General features: G+C 38.7%; 1 protein-coding gene across 2 annotated transcripts; it reads right to left on the bottom strand.

The window, feature by feature from the left end:
* Window positions 1-4701: 4701 nt before the first annotated feature.
* On the bottom strand, window positions 4702-5378 carry LOC131220570 (DNA topoisomerase 2-like). 2 transcript variants are annotated; one of them, XM_058215411.1, is made up of 3 exons: window positions 5278-5378; window positions 5042-5091; window positions 4702-4961 (listed from the first exon to the last, which is right to left on the bottom strand). In XM_058215411.1, exons 1-3 carry the CDS (start codon window positions 5336-5338, stop codon window positions 4827-4829), a joined length of 246 nt encoding a protein of 81 aa, XP_058071394.1. In that variant the 5' UTR covers window positions 5339-5378; the 3' UTR covers window positions 4702-4826. The 2 variants fall into 2 exon arrangements, with proteins under 2 accessions (XP_058071394.1, XP_058071393.1); XM_058215410.1 differs by having other exon boundaries at window positions 5175-5374.
* Between the last annotated feature and the right edge of the window lie 6567 nt (window positions 5379-11945).

Raw genomic sequence — 11945 nt, 5'->3', positions numbered from 1 at the left:
AAAATCGAATGGATGGAGTGGATTTTTCACGAACATCACAATGGGCCCCACCTAATGCCGGATTACCCTTCCTATCTGGACGTAAAATGCCCAAACCATCTCTCAAAAACTTTCCTGACGCTTGATTCACGTGCCGACCTGACCTTGATTGTGCGGGGCTACCTTGGGGTTGTGAGAAATCCACAGTCCATTTGTTTTGCTAGCTTGATGGGCCGAAAAATGAAAGAGATCCAACGCTCAAAGTGAGCCCTATGATGGCCCAAAATGTTTTAACAATGAGCATTTAATCTCACCATTCCCTTATGTGTTGTCCTTCATGTTGGCCTCATTTTTGGCCCATGGGATAAATTGAGCTATCAAAACCTATGGACCAGGTGAATTTCTCACAAGCATCTCATGGCCATTGAAATTTTCAACCATGGATGTTAAATCCCCATTGTTTCCTGTCATGTGGCCCAGTTAAGCCTCATTCTTTTCCATCAACAGTGCATATGTCAGCAACCTTGATATCATTCGTATAGAGAATTGTACAAAATGTGTATAAAGATGGCATGGATGACCTTCGGCTCCCACTAGCGAAAATCTAGAAACAAGCAACAGAAGTCCTAGTGAGTGAAATTTTCTATTATTGTCGATTAAATCAAGGATTTGGACGGGTTGGATTATCCAACAACCATGATATGTATACAGCTTGATAAGTACATGTGTAGACTAAGTACACTCCACCGAGCACCTAATTCCACTCCCCTCATTCTTTGCTGTGGCTATTGGCACGCAATGGTTGCCTCGCCTATACGATGGAAGATCTGCATGGGGGCACCGTGAAGATTTCAACGGTGGGTATCATTATGCCTACTGTATCCTTTGGCGTGACCTATATATGCTTCAATTTCGGGCTCATGCCCTAAAATGATATAATTGACGGATGGACGGCATGGATAAGCCACAGTATCGCTGACCCTAATATCCTCATGCGTTCGTAGGCAGAGACATTTATAGAATTAAACCTTCTGGAATTGGGAAGAAAGTGAGGGTAATGCTGTCAGTAGGCAAAGGTACAAGCATGAAAAGAGTCGGACTGTAATATCTGTTCAACACAGGCAAGAGAGACTTTTTTTGTGGGTTGTGGGAAATAATTTTAAAGCAGGAGGTCTTCGATCCATATCCAAAAATGAAGGCTGCCATATGAAAAAATCACGAAAAAAAGCCCGACTTGCTGGGTATCTTTAACGTTCTGCAGGTCTAAAAAAAGGGGACCACTGAGGGCCTACTTCTTCTTCTTTTTTTCTTTTTCTTTTTTTTTTTTCCTTTTTTTTAAAATGTGAGTTCTGTTAGGGGTGAAAATGGAACATGACCTAAAATGAGCTGGAAAAACGGATGAGCGGTGTGGACATACCGTGCATAAATCAAGGTGGGCCCCAACGGTCAGGGTCTCTCCAACATGGCTGGTCAGGGGTCGCAGCCAAGTTGCGCTGGACGACATGCCGGTATGAGACGGAGTATCCGAGGGGAGAGTGTCACCTGTCACCAATTGCAACCATTAGTCCATGAAAAAATTTCCTTAAATTTCAAAGATGACGGCCATACCGTGTGGTTCGCGAAGAATCCCAAGGTCGTTTTGACCAAACTGCATGTTCATTTCATGGGGTAGGTGATTTCTTAAACGTCGGCCATGGTTTGGTGAGTCGAGCCATGACTTGACGACAGGGCTTCACCCAAGATCTTAAAAATTAAGATCTATGTGTTTTTATCGACACCTACCATCCATTTTTACACATCATTTTAATATTCTATCCTATAAATAAGATAGATTAAAATCTCAGGTGGACCACACCATGGGAAAACAGTAGTGATTGAATGTCTACCATTAAAAACCTCCTAAGCCCACTAGAATGTTTATTTGACATCCAACCTATCGATTATGTCATACAGGCCTGATGAAGGCAAATTAACAAATATCAGCTTGATCCAAAACTTTGGTGTAGCTCTAAGAAGTTTTTAATGGTGATAGTTCAATCAACACTTCATGGCCCACTTGAGATTTTGATCTAGCACATTTTTAGGTTCATGCTATAAAACTGTCTGTAAAAATGGATGGACGGAATGGATGAGACAATAAATACATCAAGGTGGGCCCCACACTGTTAAGATAACACCTACTTTAGTGTTGCCCCGGTAACGGCTAATCCGCTCCTTTATAAAATGGGGAACTACTTGGTACGGCAACTGAAGTCAACGTCAATGACAGGATGCCCCACCAGCCTTTCAGAAGTATGAGGATTAAGTACTATTCCCAATTTTATCCACACCGTCCATACATTTTTCCATATAATTTAATTTGAGACTACTAACCACAAAAGTATAGTGTGTCCAAGTCTCAATTGGATCCGGAAGAAGCCGTGCTAACGATATCCACCCTTGAAACCTTTTTGGCATCCACCTTATTGTTTAGTTTCCATCCAACCTATACACCCTGATCTCTGGCTCAAGTGGCAGACTGTGTGAAAGATACCTCGTCTCAACTCACCCCCTCTTGGTATGATTCCTAGTGGGGTGGCTAACAGTGAAGTGTGAACTGACAGCGGGTGTACTCACGAGCTAAAAAACAAAAACCAAAAAAAAACAAGAAGAAGAAGAAGAAGAAGAAGAAGAAGAAGTTACGGTTTAGAGGAGATCAAAGTTACGTGGGCCCAAAAATGGTGTATTTATTATATCCCCACCATTCATCCATTTTTTGAGATCATTTTAGAGTATGAGCCAAAAAATAAATCATATCAAAATCTCAACTGGACCACACCAAAAATAGCAACGGGGATAATGATTTTCACCATTAAAACGTTTGTAGGGCCTATTATAACGTTTATTTTCCATCCAATCTCTTCATAAGCTCAAAAAAACCCGGATGAAGAGGACAAATATGATATTGATCCAAAACTTCTCTGACCCCCAAGAGGGTTTCAACGGTGGATGTTCAATTCCCCCACTGTTTTTTGCAGTGTGGTCCAGTTGATTTTTAGATCATTCTTATTTTTAGGCTAGCCTTACAAGGAGCTCACCAAATGGATGGATAGTTTGGATATAACATGCCTCATGATGAGACCCACAGAACTTGCTGACGTCAACACACCAGCAAGATCGCTGTTGTGCCAATCCGCTTCCGTCCCCTTGGGTGCTTCTTGCTAGGTTAGCCTAGTTCTCATCATGCCCCGCTGCAAAGATGGTATCGTCGGCCAACTCACTGTTCATTTTTCCTGTACAAGTGTGATCCACGTGTTAAGCTATTAAGCCCCTGCAACGTATTTTTTAGACCAAACCATGTTCATGGTGGATTCATTTTATCTTTCACATCCTTTCATTTCACTTGACAGTCTCTATCAGAACTTTTTAAAAGGTTAATGATTTATAATTATAAATTGTGTTCAATCACGGATTGTAAGATGTTCAGATCAACAATTAATCATATGAATCTCGCAGCAAAACCACGTAACTTTCTTGTTGATGCAGAAATATGGTTAGACTTTCTTGGAACTTCCCCTACCTGTACAAGGGACAACTAAAGGATACCCGGCTAACACAAGGGACCGTACGATGCCTAAGTCAGGTATGAAATCTGGGTCTGGTTGAGTAAGAGGTTTTAGGCTAGAGATTGTGCATACCTTTCACTATTAGAGGGGCTCTTATTTATAAGTGAGGAGAGGTGGTAACGTAGAAGAAATCTCTTTGTTTAGCGAGGGTGTGTTGTAGTAGGATTCGGATCCCACACGTGTCACAGGAATCTCCCAAGACTCTCAGCTAAGATCTTGGGCGGATCCACATATTGGTCGATTTCCTAGATCTTCGGCTGTGATATAGGGTAGATGTTATTGGAGTATGGTCGGAACTAGCAGAAGAAGTGTCGCACTGACCTGGGGTTGTGTCGACCTGACTCCTTTGACAAGGGGCCAATCAGTGGGTCTTCTGACCTGTTGTCGAGAGACCGGGCTCGATTTCATCTCTAATCATCTGACCTACTGACGAGAGGTCAAGCTCGACCTCATTTCCTATCACTACCAGAAAACAGGGAAAAGGCTACGGATAAAAACCGTAGCTAAAAGCCTATGGCTACGGTTAAAATCCGTAGCACGACCGTAGCCATTGGTGCTGTAGCCATAGGTCTAAAAGCTATGGCTACGGCTAAAATCCGTAGCTACATAGATAATAGATACGGATTAAAGCCGTAGCCGTTGCTTCTGTAGCGGTCAAGGATTTACGGCTACGGATTATATCTGTAGCCAAAAGTTAGGCAAGAACTGTAGCAATAGGCTGAAATTAGCAACAACTACGGTTAGTAGCCGTACCTAATGAAAGTATAGGTACGAAATAAATCCGTAGCAATATTGTCTGTAGTTTAAAATTACATACAGCTACAGATTTTATCTGTAGCTAAAAGTAGAATGAGAACTGTAGCGAAAAGCTAATTTTAGCAAGAGCTACGGTTTCAACAAAGGGCTACGGTGAATAGCCGTAGCTAATGCTTGTTGTTAATAGAAAATTTAATTAGTAATGGCAGCTGTTACCATTGTAGTACACCCTGATAAATTATTCATTCATTCAATCAAATACAATCATTCATTTCCATTCACAAAAGTACAATGCCAACATAATAATAGTTATATGTCTATTTAAAGTTCTCATTAACAATAAGATCCAATCGGCATCGACAGTAAATACTCATAATCACTTGCTCTTACAACTATTCCCACCTCCGGTGTCTCTTCATTTTCTTCTGTTTCCATTGCCTCGCTGGTATCAACGCCTTTGGTTTTAGAGAACGGTGTGAAACCCTTCTACTGCAACTCGAGGACCAGATCTGCTCTCTTCCTGTTACTCACAATAATCTCTCCTTCTACCACCCCAATGATGAATCTGACTTTGTTAGACAATCTCAACAGCTTTATTTCAAGATTATCCAACATTACTTTCTGCATGAAAGTAGCAAGTCAATACTACCATCTTCTCAATTACCAAAAAGAAAAAATGGGGGGCCTAGATCAAAGCTCACCTTTCTCTTTACATAGAACTCAAGTCTTAAATGAAAGAATTCTTCAAGAACTGCAAGAAAAGAAGGCATGGTGATGAGAAAGCATGTATAGATTTAAGAAATTCATAGCAGTACATAGAATAAGCAAACTTACTTTGTTCGGGACTGTCATATTTCTTGATGACACCCCTCACGTCGAATGAGCATATCAATGATCTTACCGAGACTGAACATGATGAGCATATCAATGATCTTACCGAGACCGAACATGGCCATCCCAAGACCTGCATTCGACAAGATCGTGACAAAATTTTTCATGATTTGAGGCTTCTTAACACCCCATCTACAGTAAGAAAGATGTTAGAAGAAAATCAGATGCACATGGAAAGAGCAACATATCTAAAATTCAAATCTCTGCCGGAAAAAAGGAAAACTATAATTCCAAATACCTACTTCCAGTTCATGAAGAAAGACTAAAGATCACACTGAAATCCATCGCTCTCCCCGAGGACCTGAAATTCCAAACTCCCAACCTCAAATTCAAGAAAAAAGAGCAAAAGAACAAAGCTAAATTCAAATATCTCTCTGAAAATCTACAAAACCCTTCATCAACTGTTCTATACAATAGCAACTGTTCAACTAAACCCTTCATACCCCAACAACTGTTCCACACACTTCAAAAATCTGCTACCATTGTTCTATACAACAACAGCATTAAGATATATTTAAACAACAACGGTGAGTGAAGGGCCAGTGAATAATCATACATTTTGAACTGTGTTTGGACAGAGATGCTAAAAAAGATTTATTTTTGTTGATCTGAAGAGGCCAGTGAATAATCAGATTGATGCATCATGTGTTCATGAATCTGTAGCTCCACCATTTTGCAGTCTTGGATTAGCATGCACAAATGATGCCTGCAACCTTCTCAATTCCTTAGAAAGTTGGTGGGAGATGAGCTGGCCAAAATGGGCTTGAAGGACCTGTGAAATATTCATGTGCATAATAGTTCTCTATGACGCTGTGTATAGGTAATAGAAAAAGAAATTTTGGAAGTAAAAACCTTCAAATGAGTAGAACTTGTCTCTAGATAAAGATTCATGACAGAGCAGGAATGTTGGAAAGGATTGGCAGATGCATCATTTGTTGCTGCAGAAGGTATTTCTTTTAAGAACTTGAGGCAATCCTGGGAAAAAAGAAAGAAAGACGTTCATGAGTGGACTCTTAAACATTTTCATGTTCAAGAAGCTTTAAGAGAAAAAAAATGGAGCATATATTGAGGACAAGTTCATTCATACAATGTCAATGAAATAAAGCATGTGAATCACCTCGAAAAAAGTATCCTTATATGTGCACAGAAGTTTTGGATCAAGCTTATATTTTTGTTTAAATGGACCACACCACATGAAACAGATAAAATGTACTACGGTTGAAAATTTCTTGGGGGGCACAGAAGTTTTGGATCATGCTTATATTTTTGTTTAAATGGACCACACCACATGAAACAGATAAAATGTACTATGGTTGAAAATTTCTTAGGGGGCACAGAAGTTTTGGATCAAGCTTATATTCTTGTTTTCCATTCATCCATGTCTGTATGATCTTATGAACAGGTTGGATGACAAATAAACATCACTATGGGGTCTAGCAATCCAATTTCCTTAAAATGTCATGTCCACATTCCATTGGAAAAGTCAAACTACATGTGCAAGATTTTCCAGAGGTGAACTTTGGGAACAAATTCATGATGGCACCACCAGATGAATGGTCAGGGTCACAGAAAGGTGGAGGCCAACAACACCATTGCTAGCAAAACCAAAAACACATTTTTGTTCGGCCAAACATCATCTCTATCCATGTAAATTCATCAGAAATTGGGTCAAGTAAAAAGAATTGATGTATTTTTTAAACAGTTAAGATTTATCCTTCAAACTTCATCAGGTTTGAGAAATCAAGTTCTGTTTTCAACTATTCTCATCCGAGGAAAACATCAAGATTCATGCATTCCATGTGAAAGCTGACCCCAAATGGCTGGGACAAGGCTACTACTATGATGACAACATGCCTTTACAGTGTATCCTTCTCTTCTGATCGATAAGCTAAAGCAGAAACATGCATTTCAATGCAATATCACAATGTGGCAGAGTCAGATCCATTTATCTGCTGCTACTGGGGCCAACTAAGAGTCTGGACCAAGACAGTGACAAGAATGGAATGCTAATAATAGTTCATCTATGACCAGAAGACGCTTGTTTTTTGTCCAGTTATGACAGAATTTCATTATTAAGAAATGAATGAATGACCAGCCAAGTTTTCAAATAAATCAAAGTTAGATTATGCTGCATTTGGACTAAAATACCCAAGAAAAATTTATCAACAGATAGCTAATCCCATGATATACCACATAAGAAAAGTGTTTGTTGTTTCAAATGCCACCCACTCTTTACAATATTGGCAACATTGGACTGGATTGGACTGTCCCACATGAATTTTTTTTTCTTGGGGATTTCAGTCCAAAAGTAACTGAAACCTCTAGCTCTATAATTCAAGAAATGAGAGAATGGAGACTTACTGCAATACATCGACAACACGACCACAGTCCATTAAGAACTCCCATGGCTGCAACAGAGCATCAAGACGATCAGACAATGCTATGAATTATATTAGTCTTTGTTGCTCGTGGCTGTCACCTTTATCATTACCTTCGCATTCTCCTCTGCTTCCTGTTGAAGTTTCATTGACTCTTGGACCACCCTTTCCATGATGAGTTCTTGTTCAGCAAAAGAAAAAAGAAAAAGATTCCTCCCTTTTCACGCTTCTCCTGTTCAGCTGCTACCCTTTCTGCCTCTGCAGCAGCCAGTCGAGCTTTGAGATCTCGGCACATCTAGTATAAAATGCAAGATAAGGTTAGAGAAGAGGTGAGGTCTGAAAATCTTAATATCTTTCTATCAAAACAGTGGGTGGCATTTGAAACAATTGATACTATCAAACATAATAATTGTTGAAATTAAATATATTATTTAAAACATAATATCTTTCTATCAAAACAGTGGGTGGCATTTGAAACACCAAGTGCATTCGCACTTTTGCCAATCCACATATGCTAGTTCTAGCAGAAAAATTATAACAGCTTAAAAAAATGGAAAAAAAAAATAAAATGATAAAACTCACCTTGAAGCTATTGTTGTTTCTTCTTCCCAATAAGTTAGGATTGTCATATCAGTGACATTTTTTGGAAATTCCCAATTCCAAAATGGGCCATCAGATCAACAGTCTAGATCACTACACCACGGGCCTACCCCACATATAAAAACATATTCTCAGGTCTGAGGGCCATAGACACTTCTGTCTAACCTGAAAGCATTTGGCTGAAAACCAATCCAACAAATGTCCTTGGTTTTGCTGCAAATATATATAAGCCATCATTAGTGACAAGTTCTCAATCAGGTAGCTACACATTCCATAGAATTTCAAGTTTATAGGCTATGACAGATTTGTTTACAAACACTAATGCAGAGATTGGTGCCATGTCTTTTTCTTTTCTTTTCTTTTTTGTTTTTTGCCATTTTTGGTTTCATGAAAAACGGAACCCAGATTCAGATAGCAATGAACTGAACACAACATTATTCATGCAGTGCTCATACCAGGATCATGATATGATGATACCAATGCCAATCACTGTTCAAATTCACTGTTCAAACTAGATTAATGTTCAAATTCACTGTGCAAAACCTCAGAATTTTATGGCGTGTTTGCATGGTCCGTGTCAAAGAATTCGATGACAGGCATGCATCCATTTTTCATTCAAATTAGAATAATGATACCTGATTCAAGATTGTTTTTTTCCATTTTTCTTTGTTTCCTTTAGTTCAATTCAACTGAGCATGCCTTGCATCCAAACACGCCTTACGTTTAATATAACAACCTCGCCAAAATTTGTGGCCCATAAGACAGCTGCATTGAGATCCATAAAGTGAGTTTGGCAGCTTGAATTTGAATCCTGTCAGATCCATAAATTCAGTTTGGCAAACTACATTATGACATTAGAATTATTCAAAAGAGCTTTTCTTTTCCAAACAAACACAAACCCATGTAACTTAAGTACATAATCAAGTCTAATCAGCCATGTTTAGAAAACCAATAACTAGGCACTGAACATGCCCCACAAGTGTTATATGATTTTTAAATTTGTAGGGAAATGATAGTTGGGTCATTTGGTAAGATTTCACTGTTCTCACCTTTTGCACTCCATCCCTAGTCTCAATGTTGAAATAGAGTCTGTATCTGCTTCATTTGAATAGTTAAGGGTGTAAACTGGCCTTCCTCTAAAAGCTGGGCTGAGCAAATTAAAATTTCGAATAGTAATGGCCTAACAAGCCAGCCCTAAATAGTTCAAAATCCAGTCCCAAATCCTACATTTGGTGCTTCTGAGGATAAACAAACGAAGTGATCAATAAAGCATTAGATTGAAGCCTGAAGGCAAGAAGAATGAAGCATGTATCGATCTATAAATACTGTTAATTACATATATTGAAAATGTATAAGTAAAACATACCATTCAGAAGAAAAACATCATTGCAAGTGCTGCTAAAATGGATATTGTTGCACCTGATAATGATGCCTCTGTCAAATCTAGGAATTTTCATGTCAATGCGTGTGTACACACACACACACACACACAAGGACACACCATGTAGTAAAGAACTCCCCTGCCAAACTTTAAGTTTATATATGTTTGTAAAAATAAAATAAAATTTAGAGATCTAATGTCTGTAACTTGCAGTATGTCTGTAACAAGCTTATATTTCTTACTAATTGTGACAAGAAGGATGATACAAGTTAGAAATGCTAAAAACGTTTTTCTAATCGGCATTGCAAAACAGTCAAAGTAGCAGAACATAAATCTAATTGACTTTATTACTTCTAACAATAAACCGTTGCTGCTTTAAGAAGTGATGGTTTTTCAACATTCAGTTTCTAAAATTTCTGCACATGGATATTTTACCCTCTCCTGCTCCTACATCCAAGTAATGAGTTACATGCGTACACACACACAGAGCAAGATTTGGATTCAGATTCCCAAGGAAATTTAATAAACACCAAGAACAAGAGTAGAAACCACTGCAAGGCATGGAATGAATAAGTTCCTGAATTGAAGTAGGGGAAAAAAGGATCACAGCTGCGAAAGGAAAAAATAGGAATTTGGGGATTGTAGGGTGGATTTGTCAATGCATATGGCTAGGATCATATAATTCCTGGCAGAGGATCATATAATTCCTGTTTACATTAGATATGTTGGAGTCCTTGAGGAATTCTATTATGGTGAGTGAATGATTGAAGCAATATGCAGTTCCCTCATCACTGTACACATGAAAAACATGTATGGTAATTGGGACTGTCTGGCGGGAGTGGGTTAGAATTGACCTAAGATAAGTTTTGTTGTTTTTCTTGCTGTTTTTTGTATGTGGCTAATTTATTTATTTTTTATCTTAACTACTCTCTCCTGCGTGGCCCACTTGAGTTTTGGATCTACCTCATTTTTCATCCTATGTTTTAAAATGACCTCAAAAAACATATGGATATAAACTATGTGGGGCCCGCTATGGATGTATGTCTTATCTACATTGTCCATCCATTTTTCCAGCTCATTTCAGGGCATGAGCAAAAAATTGAAGCATATCAAAGGCTTAGCTGGACCACACCACAGGAAACAGCGAGGACAATTGCATCCAACTGTTCATATGGTCACATGGACATGGATGAAGGGAAAACGCAAATATCGGCTCGATCCAAGACTTCTTTAGCCACTTAACAATTTTCAGCCATAGGCGTTACATTCATACAGTTTCCTTTGGTGTAGTCCAATTGCATCTTCATCTTGGATATGCTTCAATTTTCGGTTCAAGCCCTAAAAGGAGCTTCACGTATCATATACCCCAACAAAAAAGATTTTAAAAAAAAAAAAAAAAAAAAAAAACAATGCTGCATGATAAACAGCTTGCATTGACTCAGAGACACATCCCCAAAGCAATACTGACAATTAACTTCCTTCTCAGCTGAGCATTGTGTCTGCTTCCCGAGAGTACACCCATCACAATCCAAAAATCGACTCTGAGCTTCCAAACAGAGCATGAAGACTGATCCTTGAACTAACTTGCTAACCAGAAAAGCAAGGCAATTCAAATTCTTTGCATAACAAAGATTCCCCATGCAACCCAACTTTTGTTAACATTTTCAGGTACACTTCCAAACAACTGATATGTTGCTGAGTTGCAGTTGCAAATTTCTTTTGGGTTGCGGGGCTGAGAAAAATGAGAATGGAGAGGTGGCATTCTCTTAGTGTGCTATTATTACTCTTAATGCAGGCATGAGAAAAATGAGAATGGAGAGCCGTCCATTAATTTATGAGCTCATTTTAGACATGAAACAGAAAATGAGGCAATTCCAAAGCTCAAGTAGACAACACCACAAGAAGTAGTAGGGATAATGACACCCACCTTGAAACATTCACAGGGCTACTATGATGGCTAATTGTCATCCAACTTGTTCATAAGGTCACAAAATTTGCTTACAGTCAAGCAGTCCAAAGTGGATCAGGGTCACTACCGATCCGGTTTTAAATGGATCATGGTTCTTTTTTCTTCTTTCTTTTTTCTTTTTACCCATTTAAAATTCAAGTTAGTCATAGGTCCACAATGTTAGACCTGATTTTGTTTTTTTTGTTTTTTTTTTTCAAGTTACTCATAGGTCCACAAAATTTGCGATTACTCTTCTACCTTTGTATAAGCTAACTACCTCACGTAGAGACACCCCAACAACAACTAGGATCTGAGAGATATCAATAGACAGACATTTGATACTCCAACACATTAAAAACCAGGCTTCTCAGGAGCATTCATCTCTTATCAAAGTAATCATAAAAACT

Source organism: Magnolia sinica, chromosome 12, assembly GCF_029962835.1.
Source record: "Magnolia sinica isolate HGM2019 chromosome 12, MsV1, whole genome shotgun sequence".
In the NCBI taxonomy this organism is placed as follows: Eukaryota; Viridiplantae; Streptophyta; class Magnoliopsida; order Magnoliales; family Magnoliaceae; genus Magnolia; species Magnolia sinica.
This window is presented reverse-complemented; position numbering and strand designations above follow the sequence as displayed.

What these genes read in the sequence shown, in the direction of transcription:
- LOC131220570 (XM_058215410.1), bottom strand. Translation starts at nt 5,310, where the DNA reads ATGCAGGTCTTGGGATGGCCATGTTCGGTCTCGGTAAGATCATTGATA. An exon ending in ATATGACAGTCCCGAACAAA is followed by an intron (nt 5,092 to 5,174) that starts GTAAGTTTGCTT and finishes CTTTTCTTGCAG; the next exon opens with TTCTTGAAGAATTCTTTCAT. An exon ending in AGTTCTATGTAAAGAGAAAG is followed by an intron (nt 4,962 to 5,041) that starts GTGAGCTTTGAT and finishes ACTTTCATGCAG; the next exon opens with AAAGTAATGTTGGATAATCT.